Source organism: Bombus bifarius, unplaced genomic scaffold (genome assembly GCF_011952205.1).
Source record: "Bombus bifarius isolate JDL3187 unplaced genomic scaffold, Bbif_JDL3187 scf7180000008008, whole genome shotgun sequence".
NCBI classification, from domain to species: Eukaryota; Metazoa; Arthropoda; class Insecta; order Hymenoptera; family Apidae; genus Bombus; species Bombus bifarius.
In genome coordinates, this window is record NW_022884386.1 from 3,567,681 (window position 1) to 3,580,412 (window position 12,732).

The 12,732-nt window shown below is 43.2% G+C and overlaps 2 protein-coding genes across 10 annotated transcripts in view; one reads left to right on the forward strand and one right to left on the reverse strand.

Annotated features, from left to right (window-relative positions):
* Window positions 1–6,148, forward strand: part of LOC117206681 (bicaudal D-related protein homolog) — a 29,373-nt gene extending 23,225 nt beyond the window's left edge. The window contains exons 3-5 of the mRNA XM_033446221.1: window positions 2,080–2,249; window positions 2,888–3,206; window positions 3,608–6,148. Coding sequence (XP_033302112.1) covers window positions 2,080–2,249; window positions 2,888–3,206; window positions 3,608–4,225 — 1,107 coding nt within the window. The 3' untranslated portion in view covers window positions 4,226–6,148. The remainder of the gene's footprint in view (window positions 1–2,079; window positions 2,250–2,887; window positions 3,207–3,607) is intronic.
* Window positions 6,149–6,618: 470 nt separating this feature from the next.
* The window catches only part of LOC117206678 (protein Fe65 homolog), a 146,358-nt gene continuing 140,244 nt past the window's right edge, over window positions 6,619–12,732 (reverse strand). For 6 of the 9 annotated variants that reach the window (XM_033446218.1, XM_033446212.1, XM_033446213.1 and 3 more), the window contains 5 exons: window positions 12,448–12,698; window positions 12,175–12,377; window positions 11,932–12,108; window positions 11,718–11,856; window positions 6,619–11,535 (listed from right to left, as the gene is read on the reverse strand). In XM_033446218.1, coding sequence (XP_033302109.1) covers window positions 11,513–11,535; window positions 11,718–11,856; window positions 11,932–12,108; window positions 12,175–12,377; window positions 12,448–12,698 — 793 coding nt within the window. In that variant the 3' untranslated portion in view covers window positions 6,619–11,512. Of the gene's footprint in view, window positions 11,578–11,685; window positions 11,857–11,931; window positions 12,109–12,174; window positions 12,378–12,447; window positions 12,699–12,732 lie in introns of all 9 variants that reach the window. The other 3 variants (XM_033446215.1, XM_033446216.1, XM_033446217.1) reach the window with 3 other exon arrangements.

Sequence of the window (12,732 nt, forward strand, 5' to 3'; positions counted from 1 at the left end):
TTTCAATTTAATCGATGATCTGAAGCTTCGATTCAAATAATTTGCTAGTGTGAATTTCTTGTTTACGTAACTTGAAATATTCTCGTCTAAACTTTGAGTCTTTATCGGCAAAGTTACTTTGACTTCAAATCGTTTGAAGTCATGGAAATATGTTATTCTTCATCTATTCAAGTTTCTATACACATTCTCATCAGTACAGTCATTCACCTTCGAATCATTTGTGTTCAGCGTAGTTTGAAATTCCTTGACTAACGCGATCCCGTTACTTGTTTCGAAATATCCTGTCAAGTTTCGAGTAAGATCGTCCAAGTTCCCTTAAATGTTTTTTAACTCGAAAGGAAGACAAGTTGCTAAACAACGTAATATGTTGTGCCGCTTTGAAACGCAACGTTAGGTACGCAACGTACGCAATTATTTTATTTGTTCATATTGCCTTCGACATTTATCTAAAATCAGAATCTAAATCTAAAGTCAAGCGATGCAACATGTATGAACGTGAAATTAAACTCAATCGATTCAGACGACGTGAATTCCACTAATTTGGCTAACGTGAACGAGGCTTCAGGGGGAGCCCGTTTCTCGAAACAGATCCGCGCTTCCGCAATCAAGTATTTTATTTCTCTTCTGTTTCACGCCATTATGGAATTGTCCTCGTAACTTCGGCAGATATTTGTGTCGAACGATTGTCTCGAGCGCAGTACCCGTTTGTTTTTGCTTACGATTGTTGGATAATCGTAGCTAGATCGTTCTGGGAATCCAGCTGGATGTTTACCGTTGCGACCGTGGTTAATGGATATTGTTCGGCGTTAGCAGCATTGAATATGTATGACCCCGGAGATATCAATGGGCTGTGTACGAGCATCTAATAATTCGAGGCAGATCGCGGGAGGAAGTACACGTAGCCGTGAGAAGTTCGCGCGGTACGCCAGTTCGAAGCAAACAGGTCGTGAGTCGTGACCCTCGACGATCGACTTAACTTGCCTCGTCCTTCGTACTGGCGCCCTTTGTTCTCTTCTTACGTGGAAGAAACTCGAATTTCAGGAAATACCCTTCACGCGCAAATTCCCTCCGAGTAATATACTCGTTACATTGTCTACACGTTACGCCCACGTTATTGATTATGTCATGCTATCGGTTTATCGGCGAGAGATTGGAAAATGACTTCGTGAAAAGAAACTCGAAGCAATTTACGTGGAAATGGGCGAGAACAAAGGTGACTTTGGAATAACTTAATCGTTTCAGGAATACTAGTACGTACTACTTTCGTCTAATTCCTTTTTTGTTCAAGTATAATTTCAGAAGATACGCTGAACATTTTTGTATATAAATATCTCTGAGTAGATGAAATTGTTTTACAGGTAGTTTGATTTAATCCGTTCAATGGGCCTAATTCTTTAATTAGAATCTCTCTAAAAGCCGATAAGGACAAATCGATTCTAGCGAGGTTGATTTTACTTCTTGCAAATATAGAGGTAGTAAAGAGAAGAGAATATGAGTAAGAGAAGTAAAATATGATCTGTAAATAAAGAAAAATTAGTATATAATAATAAGAAATTAGTAGTTCATACGGTAAGATAATTAACCTGATTAATAGATCTCTCACGGATAATTAAAAAGCAATTACTTTCCTCTTTATAAATTTCTTTCTAAAGATGTTAACCTGCCCTTGCTACAACTTCAAAAGCGTTCCTTGTATTAGGCAAACAGAACAACCGGTATTCCCTTTCACGTATCTATTACAAGGTCGAATAGAAAGAAAGGAGTAATGCGTAGTACCCAATATTATTGTTATTACGATACCAGCACCAAGCGTATCCAAAACCTATTTCGCTAATTAACATACTATTGAATCTCATTCTGGCAACGATTGTACGCACGTCTATATTCTACGTGCTAGTTTCTCCTTACGAAAGTACCGGAAGCACGCGCTCTCAGGCTGCATCACGTGTACGAAACATCAACGTGTACGGATACGCAAACGTAGGTAGTAGATCGTAGGGAGATCAGTAAGCCGATTGACACAGGCCGATATAGCGAAATCGAATAGAACATAAGCCAGTTATGTCGGACGTGTTCCAGGTACAGTTGGTGTCCGCACAAAGAACAGAATTAGAGAGGAGATCCTTGGAGCTGAGGGAAGAGAGGGCGAGAGCGATGGCGGCTCTCGAAGAAGCCGAGGATAGAGCCGCGGCCTTGGAACGGCTCGGTCACGAGGCGGAACACCGAGCAAAACTAGCTGAACGTGAGAGGTGAGATACGACATTTTAACTGGGTCCTTAACCGAAAGACATTCAATAAAGATTAATAGAGATAAATTAAAGGATAATGGTCAGAAAGCGCCTCTGTACCCCTTCAGACATCTAACGCTGTAATAAGACACTACACGTCGTCGTTAACTTATTATTCTCTTACAACCAACATCGTTTCGGTCCACAATGATAGTACAATATCTCCACATAATGGTCAGTTATCTGTCACCGTCTGTTAGAATCACAGGAGATTGTTCTCCTTAATCGTCGCAGCCCACGTATGTACAACGGAGAGTTTTTTCATGGCGCACATTGAAAGAGCAGAAACTAATACTCGTTGTTCGTTTCAAATGCCTACGCGTGTTCGTTCCGCGAGGCGAGAACCGGAAAATAGAGGAAGGTTTTCCAGTCGCTTTAAGCGGTGATCGATTTTTCTCGAGCACGGTAATCGTGTTTGTTTATCTCTTTCGTTTGCCTGTAGAAACTTATCGAAACGCGAACGACGGTAACCACGTATCCGTAAACGTGGCAGCGAATGTCAGTTTGTTGGAACGAGTTGAGTTCGTTGGATCGAGTTTAGAGGAACGATTTATCGTACGATTGACGTTGATCGTTTGATCGTTTGATCGAATCCATAGGGACGAGCTGGCGGCGACATTGGCGGCCATCGAGGCGGAAAGGAGAGGCAGATCCGGCTCGATACAGAAACCACCGAGGTCCCTGCAGGCGGAGATGGAGTGCGAGGAGAGCGGAAGCTCGCTGGGTGATCAGGAGGATTTGCGTGCAGAGGTGGCGAGGGCGGTGAAACGATTGAAGGAGCTGTGCGTCCATTTGAGACGAGGGGAGGACGACTCCGGTTTGCAGAGTGATTGCGACGAGTCTATGCTCGTGATCGTGAACAACACCACGGAAGCGGAGGAGGCGGACACGAATGGACAGGAGACTCTTGCTAGTTCGGTAAGGGGTTCGCGTAACTCGCTGCTTTTGTTCCACCATTTCCGGTTTCCGGCTACGCAATATAGGGAACCCGTGTCGGGCGCCCACGAAAACTCGATGAACGTGCTCAGTTCACCGATTGGAACACTTGGTTCGATCGTAGATAACGAATCGGCTGTGACTGGTACTTTTAAGAGAGCTACGGCTGTAAGTACGCTATAGTTATAACGCTTCGACGTGGCTCGTGTTTGCAGAGTTTGTTTACACGGTTGCTTTCATCTAGCCTGCACCGATAAGATTCTTCGTAATTTGCCGCGCGATAGAGATATCTTTCCACGATCGATCCGAGTCTCAATGGCATTGTACTCGCAAGTAGTTCGCCATATGTTCTCTATACAAGCGTTCCCTCCGGTTTTTTACAGGCCAATTGTCCCGGTGCTTTGTTGGACTTGGTGGAGGAGGTATACAACTTGGCTCTTTCCGGAAGAGGGGCACCGGGAGAGCTCGGTTTAGCCGTGGAACTTCACAGGGTGCGCGAAGAGCTGGAGAACGTGAAGGACCAACACAAGCAGACGCAAGAGGAATTAAAGAGGCGCGGAGAGGCTTTGCTTGATACGACGAGCAAACTGAGTGTGAGCGAGGCCGAACTGCGCGGGGTTAAAGAGGAACGTGATAGAGCTCGAGACGATATGGAACATTCGCAGTTAACGAAGGACGAGATTTTGGCTCAAGCTTACAAAGTTCGAGACCAAGCTGTGGCTAGGAAAAACAGGGCGGAAGTGGAACTGGCCAAAACGAGGATAGACGTTCTTCAGGCTAACAGCCAGCTGATGGAGGCTATTCAACAGAAGATCGAACTTAGTCAACAGCTAGAACAATGGCAAATGGATGTGCAGTTACTTCTGGATGAACATGTTCGAAGCAAACTGATGCCTGTCACGAACTCTATCACCGCCGCGAACTCTGAGAATTCAGAAATCGTGGCTCCGGCTAGGAAAAAGCGGAGCACCTCGTCGAGAAAGGTGTTCGGTCTGTTTTGACGAAAATGACTGTTCGCGTAGACTTCGCGTTGCGCGAAATGAAAGCCAAGAGACACCGGTGCACGGTGAGAGAAAAAGACTGCGCTCGAAAAAAGGTTTTTTACTTTTCGTTGTGCCGCCAGCGTATCAGGGACCACTCGCTCGCTCATCTCTCCATCACGTTTGGAGACAGACCGCTGACTCGAACTTTGAGCAGCAAACACGCCATAGAAGGCGCTTCGCGTACGTCGTTTTTTACGACAATTTGTATAGTTGTTAAGTTTACAGGGCAGCTCGTTTTTTACTAGCAAGATCGCGAAATCAAGTCTCGATCATGGGACGTTTACCTTGCTTGGAGTAGATTTTCTGGCGTGGCTAGGTTTTTCCTAAACGTACTTGACAATAGATTCATTACTGCTACTATTATTATTTTCTTCTTTTTTAATGTCGAACAGTATATCACAGTTACGTGTTCGAATGCAAGACAACGAAAGAAAGTTTCTTCTTTTCAGATGTCCGTGCGATTCATCGAGAAAAGAAGGAAAGCGTCAATCGGCAGACTTAAGCGATTACTTGGTATACAGTGGAGCGCGAACGTTTCTTTTCCCTCCGGGCGAATATCTCGTCATTCCCATAGTCGTGGAACAACTCGTTACCACAGTAAGAACGATCTCTAGCGGCGTCTACTCGTAAAGATCTCCGGACTCGCGGTACAAACTTATCATTATTCTGGGCGATGCGTTTAAGCGAAACTATAGCCAGCTCCCTCGTTCTCCTTTCTTTTTATTGGACGAAATGCGACGAGGCGACCTAAAGAGGATCGATCTTTTTCAACCCGCGGCTGTAAATATATTATATGAAACGTTTGTGATAACGTAAGACAAATGAGTTTTACGTTGACTTTTACGAGAGCGAAATTTCTTTCGGACGCTGATTGCGATGATACGGATTTATGTAATATACATTATCGTTATTACGATAAATTTTAACTGAATTTATGGCGCTATCGTCGTTACATTAGTGACAAGAGTACCGTATAGGAACGAAAATTAAATCAAATAGGGGAGGAGAAATAAAAAATTAAATTCAAAAGTTAGGAGAGGATTTTAATGGCTTATATTTATGCGATTTTTTAAATGTCCATTAACCGTTTGAGTCTCAGGCGTTATTGAAAAAAAGAAAACTCTCTAACAGTGCGATAGCACTTGTTTTAATCGATTGCGAAGAGAACCAAACGGCGCGATAGCGCTCGTCATATTTGTTACTTTATGAATTATCTCTATATTATTATAGATGCGTATTATTAGTTTATAAATACTCCAAGTTTTGTTCCATGAAAATTATCAAGATGACAATGAAATACAAAATATCGTCAATTGTCCGTAGCGTCCAAATGTACTGGGACTTTTCGACATAAAATCTAAACAGTGTGATCGCACTACTTGAGACTCAAACGGTTAATAACGTCCGTCCGTCCATCTGTCCAAATGGATCAGGAAATTAAGTAGTACGAATCGAAAATTGTATACAAAGAAAACAAAGACATTGTTAGGGCTAGTGGCGAATGTCGATCGACCAAGCTATAACCCTGCGAACCTTTTACACAACGGCAGTGCAATATCATGCTAGAGAAACTTTTTCACATGCGTTTGCGTCGGTCAACCGCGACGATGTTCCTCGACATTCTTTCTCTCCATTTCAGTCTGAATGCTTAGCTTTAATTAAACGATCGGTGTTAAGTAACAACGAAGCGGTTGCACGCGGTTCGCTTAACGCGCCCGCGTAGCGTTTGTGCTGACGTTCGCGCGCGCAGTAACCTTCTTTGTAAATTAGTAATCGATGAAGTCGAAACGTACTCGTCGAGATTGTACGATAGTTATATGATTCCACCTGATCTAAACAATTGTGACAACGTATTTATTTAATAAAAATCTGTTTTACGGACCTGTCGTATCTTCAAATAATAATCGCGTTAGGCTCGTTAAAACGCATAGGCTAAATCCCTAAGGTTTTCGACGAAAATTGACTTTTATTTTTGTAAGTAACAGTTGCGGTAAATTGCTATAAGTTCGATCGATATACATTGAAACTATCATGAGAATAACAACGAGATTGAAAAGAAACAAATAGGCATTTATTCACAAGAGGCAGGTGTAGTTACAGTAGTTTCATTCTGTCGCTTTTATATATATATATATTTATATATATAATATGTATATATATGTATATATATAATAGTATTCTCACGTCCGTTTATAATTATCGATCGGTCCATCTACGCAATATAAATGGGCATGAACAATGGGGGAGGGGGGCGGGTGCATACAAAGTGTTTTGTCCTTTCGTACGCTGTAAAAACGACACGTGGACTCGTCGAATATTACGAAACGCGTCGCTCGGTGTTCTCATTTTTATTTTTTCCTCTCCTCGTTGCTTTTAGAACTTGTTCTCGTCTCAAGATACACGCGCGCAGCAAGATTCTATTCCAGGGATAAACGAAAGAACGGAAATTGGTTTGTCTAAATGTTCCAAATAGAATCTCGTTGGCTTCCACTCGGATAACGACGATCGCGTCGCATCGCGTGGGATTTTTCGTAATGTTGACGAAAGAAGTCGATCGTTCTTCATCGTCTACGTTACACGTTTAATCGATCGCTCGACGTTTCAAAGCCGATCGTCACGCGGGAATATACATACATATTTTTATACGTACATATAAAAATTCCTTCCCGTTCTTCTCTTATCCATGTGTTTTCCTCTGCATGATTTTTACTAGTCGGTGGTAACGATATTTCCTCTTCTTCCGTTTTAGAATACTTCCCACTAACTACGACGACATGACGATGACGGTGAATTCCCTATACTTGTACTCCATATTAACGCGACGATAGTGACCGTGACTACAATTAGAATTAACAATGATCGTTCGATGATGCGTATCTTCGCGTGATTCGTTTCAATGATGAGCTCGAATCGAGTAAACGATGACGAGGGGTCGTCCGTAATGAGGGCGAACGCGAAGAAAAGCGTTCGCCCTCTATTTGCCGAAACGAATTGTCGATCGAAAATATCGTGTTGGATACATTAAATTGCCATAAGGTATAGAGAGGTACGTACTTTTTGAAGATAGAGAAAGAGAGAGAGAGAGAGACACTATAATTATCAATGAAGCATCGTGTTTGTGCAGAACAACTCTCCTATCAAGTAGATCGCATTTTTTTTTTTTTTCATTAAGGATATTACATGTCACAGTAAATATAGTTAGGTTTGCACTATTCTATGTCAGTTACAAGTGGCTTCCCTTCTCCTTTACCCTCCTCCACCTCTTTCTTTTTTTTCCGCCTCTTTCAACCCGTGGTTGGTATCTTCAGTATTCGCTCTTTTCACGATATCCTCCTACCTTTCTCGACAGCGTGTCAACACCTATATTAAGGAGACAGTTAAGCTACGCGTACTTTGTGAACGTGTGTAATGTGTGTTCTCTCTTTCGTGTGTAATGTGTGTGCCTGTGTGTTGCATGTCCGTGTATGCATGTATGTATCGTTAAGTGTACGCCTGAATAATATGTCGGTTTCAATTTTTCATTTCACTTGACGTAAGTGATCTCTCGGACGATAGATGCAACGATGGTGTCCTTAACTTCTGAACTTCTCCTCGACCTTTCCTCTTCTCCTCTTTAGTCTCTTACATTTCTACACAAATGTATAATAATTATATTTACATCCATACCACATTATCTGCGCACTCGTCGCGCTCACGAGGCTATCTCGTGCCACTCTTGATCGTCCGCCCGATCTAACATTATGATAATGTAAATTCAACAACCATATATATGTATATATATTTGTATATATATATATTTATATATATATTCGTATATCAAAGCAAGAAATCGTATCAACGATATATCAATAGCAGAAGAAACATCGCTGGTTCTTTCCTATAAAACGTGGATGATCGAGTTTCCGGAGCGTGGGTCGCACGGGAGGCCTCGTCGCGCGGCTTTCTTTTAGTTATTGTTCGTGACACGGTTCTCAAACCTACCCGCGTAGAGATTGAGAGTGACCAGATAACGGAAGGAACGCAAGATAGATACAGGCGAAAGAAAATTCGAAGCTGCGGATAGATCGAAAGGGAATTTCCAAAAAGGTCCGCGATGCAATGCTGGTAGACCTTCGAGGACCTTCTCTTCCGAGATACTGTATATAACATTCAGCCATGAGACGAGGCGTTTCGCACACGCGGCATTATTCATCTTTCTTTCATAATATCGCTACGTTCCTCATCATTTCTCTTCTTATTTCTCATCTTCTTTATAGTAAAAGGCAGGTGATCCTCGTCACATGTATTTTTATGTACAAAGGATGAAAACCATCTTCGCGATTCTGTCTCTAATCGTTACATCCTCATCTACGTATAATTGTCACATGAGAATCCCTCATCAAGCAGCCTACACCATGCACGCTTTCCTCTTTCTTACCATTTAACACATTCACGCTCGCTCCACTCAACTTTCTTTCCTATTCTGGCCAGCCACCCTTCTTATTTAAACGCTACATATGTAGAAATATCTCTCTTCGTTCTGGGTCCCGCACAACTTTGTATCTTTTGCAATGACGATGGCTACCACGACGTGTGACCGTCATCGAAGGACGACGAGGATGTGCTGCAAGCAAGAAAATAAACCGGCTTTCTTCCTTGAGAATCAGAGAGATTTTTAGTTCTCTCGTGAGGAAGCAGTTTTCCCTTCGGACGATTCGTTCCGGGACATTAACGTTGACCTACTGCTGGCCACGGTAGCTTTCTTGCTGACAGTACATGCGTTGTTACGTAAACGACCGGTGAATTTTGCCGCTCCTTGTCCCGTTTCATCTTGTTTCTCTGGTTCGTTCTTGTTTTTCTGGATCGTTGCATGACGCCGCTTTTCCGCCTGTCCGTCGCGAGATCTTTTATCACGCGGAGAACCAAACCAGAGTATTGCCGCGATTGCTAGGAACGTTTTTCTTTCGGTCAAACGTGAGAAGCGCGACTGAACGAGCGAAGAAAATTTAGTCGATAGACACATTGTTGTCAATCGGCATAGTCGTGTTCGATTACAGCCGGAACAACGTGGATGAGACGTCGGTTCGCGACATCGTCACGTGTCTAATCGCGAGGTTATCGTACGAAAATAATCAAGGATCGGGCGAAGTAGACCTTCTTCTTCGTTCTCTGTACAATTCGCTGCGATTTGCTGCAAAAATTCGGCGCGTATGGAAAAATGCCTAAAGCTATCGATAGAAAACGAGAACCGAAGAGAAAACGGCGCACGATGATACACGTACGGATTAATTATTCACGGTTTTTTTTTCTAAACTACTGATTGACATTAGGCATCGCGAGCACTTCAAACGACGATCGTTTAGCTAGTAAGGAGTACAATTTGGTAAGCTCCGAGTTTACTTTCGAATCGCCGATGTCGTGCATTTGTGTGGTCACGTACGCGTAAACACGCGAGCTGCAATGATTCGCGGAATACGATGCGCGTTGATGCAACGTTCATTAAAACGTGCCACGATTTCCGTTGACCGACACCGAACAGAACGAATGCTATCCTCGCTCTGTTGGTTGCAAGTGTACGGTGTCTTTGAACGTTCGTCGCGTGTGAAAGGGTGCAGTCGACGCTGTGCACGTGCGAATAATGAGTTTGCGGATAATATACGTGTACGCAATATAATTTATTCCTCTCTGTGATCGCGTGACACACACGTGCAAGAGTTAAAGCGTCGATGCTCGAGCTGTTCCGCAGAACGTCGTGGCGGTGAATAAGCTCCCTGGACAATTTCTTGGGTGTTAATGTTCTTTCGTTTCTCTTCTTCTGCTTCTATTCCTCCTTTATACGGAACTTCATTATCGTTAAAATTTTCGACGCCATTGCAACACATGGGCGCATGATGGTATTCAGCGATAATTAGTTTTGTTCAGCGAGGCGCGTTACGACGACGACGACAACGATAACAACGATTGACGATAACGATTCGTTACACCGTTTCAACAGAATAGAGTTGTTAATCGTTTTTGTGTAGGCGTTAGCGTTATTGCACAACGATTGTGCGTACGATAATATATTATTGCGAGTGTCAAGATCGGTACGTAGCTTGGTAAGTTCGACTCGGTCTCTTTCTTTGCCATGGATTTAAAGGACGGGTCGCGCTATAGCATTTGTCGTATTACCTTCGTTTGAAAAAGGTGCAAAAAAATTATTTTCTATAATTCGCCATAAAAAATAAACTTCCTATTACCTGCACGTGTTAAGTGTCCGTGTATCTGTACGCGCGTCTGTGTTTTTGCGCATGCATATGTTATGCATATGTGTACTCGTGTATTCCATCGCGTGAGTATCTCTATGCGTGTCTCTTCTATATAATACGTGTATTACGTGTCTTATTTCGTGTGGTCTGGTCATCCTCGTCTCGTTTCTTCTGTACACCCGAGAATACACATGTATGTTATACATTTAAGCTCTCTATAGCTTGTTTGTCTTTTCGTTTAATCTTCGAATGCCTCGTGGATACGCTAGGACGCTACTTCAGTCATTCCGTCACTCACGCATCGTTCCCCTTTCACTCTTCCTCTGGACTTCCTTTAAATCCAGCGAATTTACTAAATTTAGCGCGATAAATTACCATCCCGTATATATACAGATATTTTCTCTATCCTGTCGCAAACTTTGCAGGATACCATCACTCCTTGAACGTGCTTTCGCATCACGATCGAAGGATCCTAAACGGTGATAACGCTGTTTCCGTTTCTTCGAAGGTCATTCCAAGTGAAACATGCAAGCGTTCACTCGATGGACATTTCGACCTTGAGAAGAATCCTACCTCGAGTTTCGTGGCGCCAATCCACGAGGTTCACGTCTTATTTCTCCGACGATATATTTTTTATCTTTTCTTATTTTTTTCTTTTTGTCAGACACTGCGTGTAACATACATAACATTATATCGACACACGTAAGCGTAGTCCACTATAGCTGTGGTAATTAGTATAGCACTTTGCAGAATTCACAATTCAGTCGTTAACGTAAGAATACGATCTTCTGCTTTATTCTTTCTTCCTTTCTTTCTTCTTTCGTTCTTCCTCGTCGAGAATCGTCTTAACCTGCAGCTACATTCCTCTTAAGGATTGCTCTCCCAACGGGCCAGTTGAATACGCCTGTTATCCAGAGAGGGCGAAAGAAGCGACCTGAGGGATGCGCTCGGTGGCGATCCGCTAAAGTACTTCAAGGTCAGGGGTGACTGCAGATGTCTGTGTCTGATCACTTCTCGCTCAGCAGGCAGCGGCCACAGTTCCTGCGAAGGAACGAGCGAAGGTATCAACTACAACATAGTGTTCTATGATTGGCGATCGTATCGTTCATCGATCGCGAAAAAACATACTTGGTCGTTTTGTTTCTTCTCTCGTTTTAGATAATATTGTAGCAGCTACGAACGATCATTTACCTGCAGCGAGAGAGCCTCGTCTCAGGACTCACCCTGCTTGTTTCTACGCCCAGTCAAAGAACCGACCAGAGATTTCAAGGTAGCGCCAAGACCCTTTCCACTTGGAGTATTCAGGCTACTAGCGTTTCTAAAGCCTTGCGGATGTGCGTCTAAGCATTTCTGGTACCTCAGCTGTATAATTGAGCACAGAATGTAAATCGAATGAGTCTAGAAAAATACACGGAATCGTTTTAACAAATTAATCACCTTGCAAGCAGCTTCGATCGTTTTGCATAGGGCTCCGCTGCTAGGCTCGCAATTGAAGACGTGTGCGATGAAAAGATCTTGCGCGGTGTGCATTATAAAGGCGCACTGTTTCACGTTGCGACCGATGCCGAGGAACGACAAATAACGTACTCTGCACTCGGTGATGAGTTTCTCTTCCTGAAATATGTACCACTATTTCTGTCTGCCCTCCTTAAAAGTATTATTACTCATCGATCCACTTACGTTCGGTGTAAGGATGGAAATCATACTGGGTGCAACTGCTACGTTCACGTTTCGCCACTGGTTGATCGGTGTGTTAGTTACAATGTGATCTATCGCGTCATTCAGAACCTCCATTCCAGTTGCTTGAGAAACCTGCATGGATCCGAGATATTGTGCTCGCAACACTTTCTTTGGCTCCTCCATCGGTGTTGGAAACGATTGTGCTGAAAACAGGTCAATGTTTCATCTAGTTCTCGCCTGAAACAAAATCCTCAAACTTTGGAAATTACTTACTGACTAGTGCTTGTCCGTTTCTATGGAAGCGTCTATGCTCTGTGGGTAGATTAGTCGGTCTTGTGGCCAAACTTGTTCGTCCATTGATGTCGACTGGTTTCGCGAGATTTTGGTGTTGCGACCGCTCGATCATGATCTTCTTGCAAATATCGCGCAGCGTGTTCGCGATCGTGCGCGCCGGGATATCGCAACGGAACACATGGCACATGTGCTTCCGGGTCGATCTGTCTCTTGCCACGTAAGCAAAGTCTCTGAAAGATAAATGACGCGTCGACAGGTTAACAG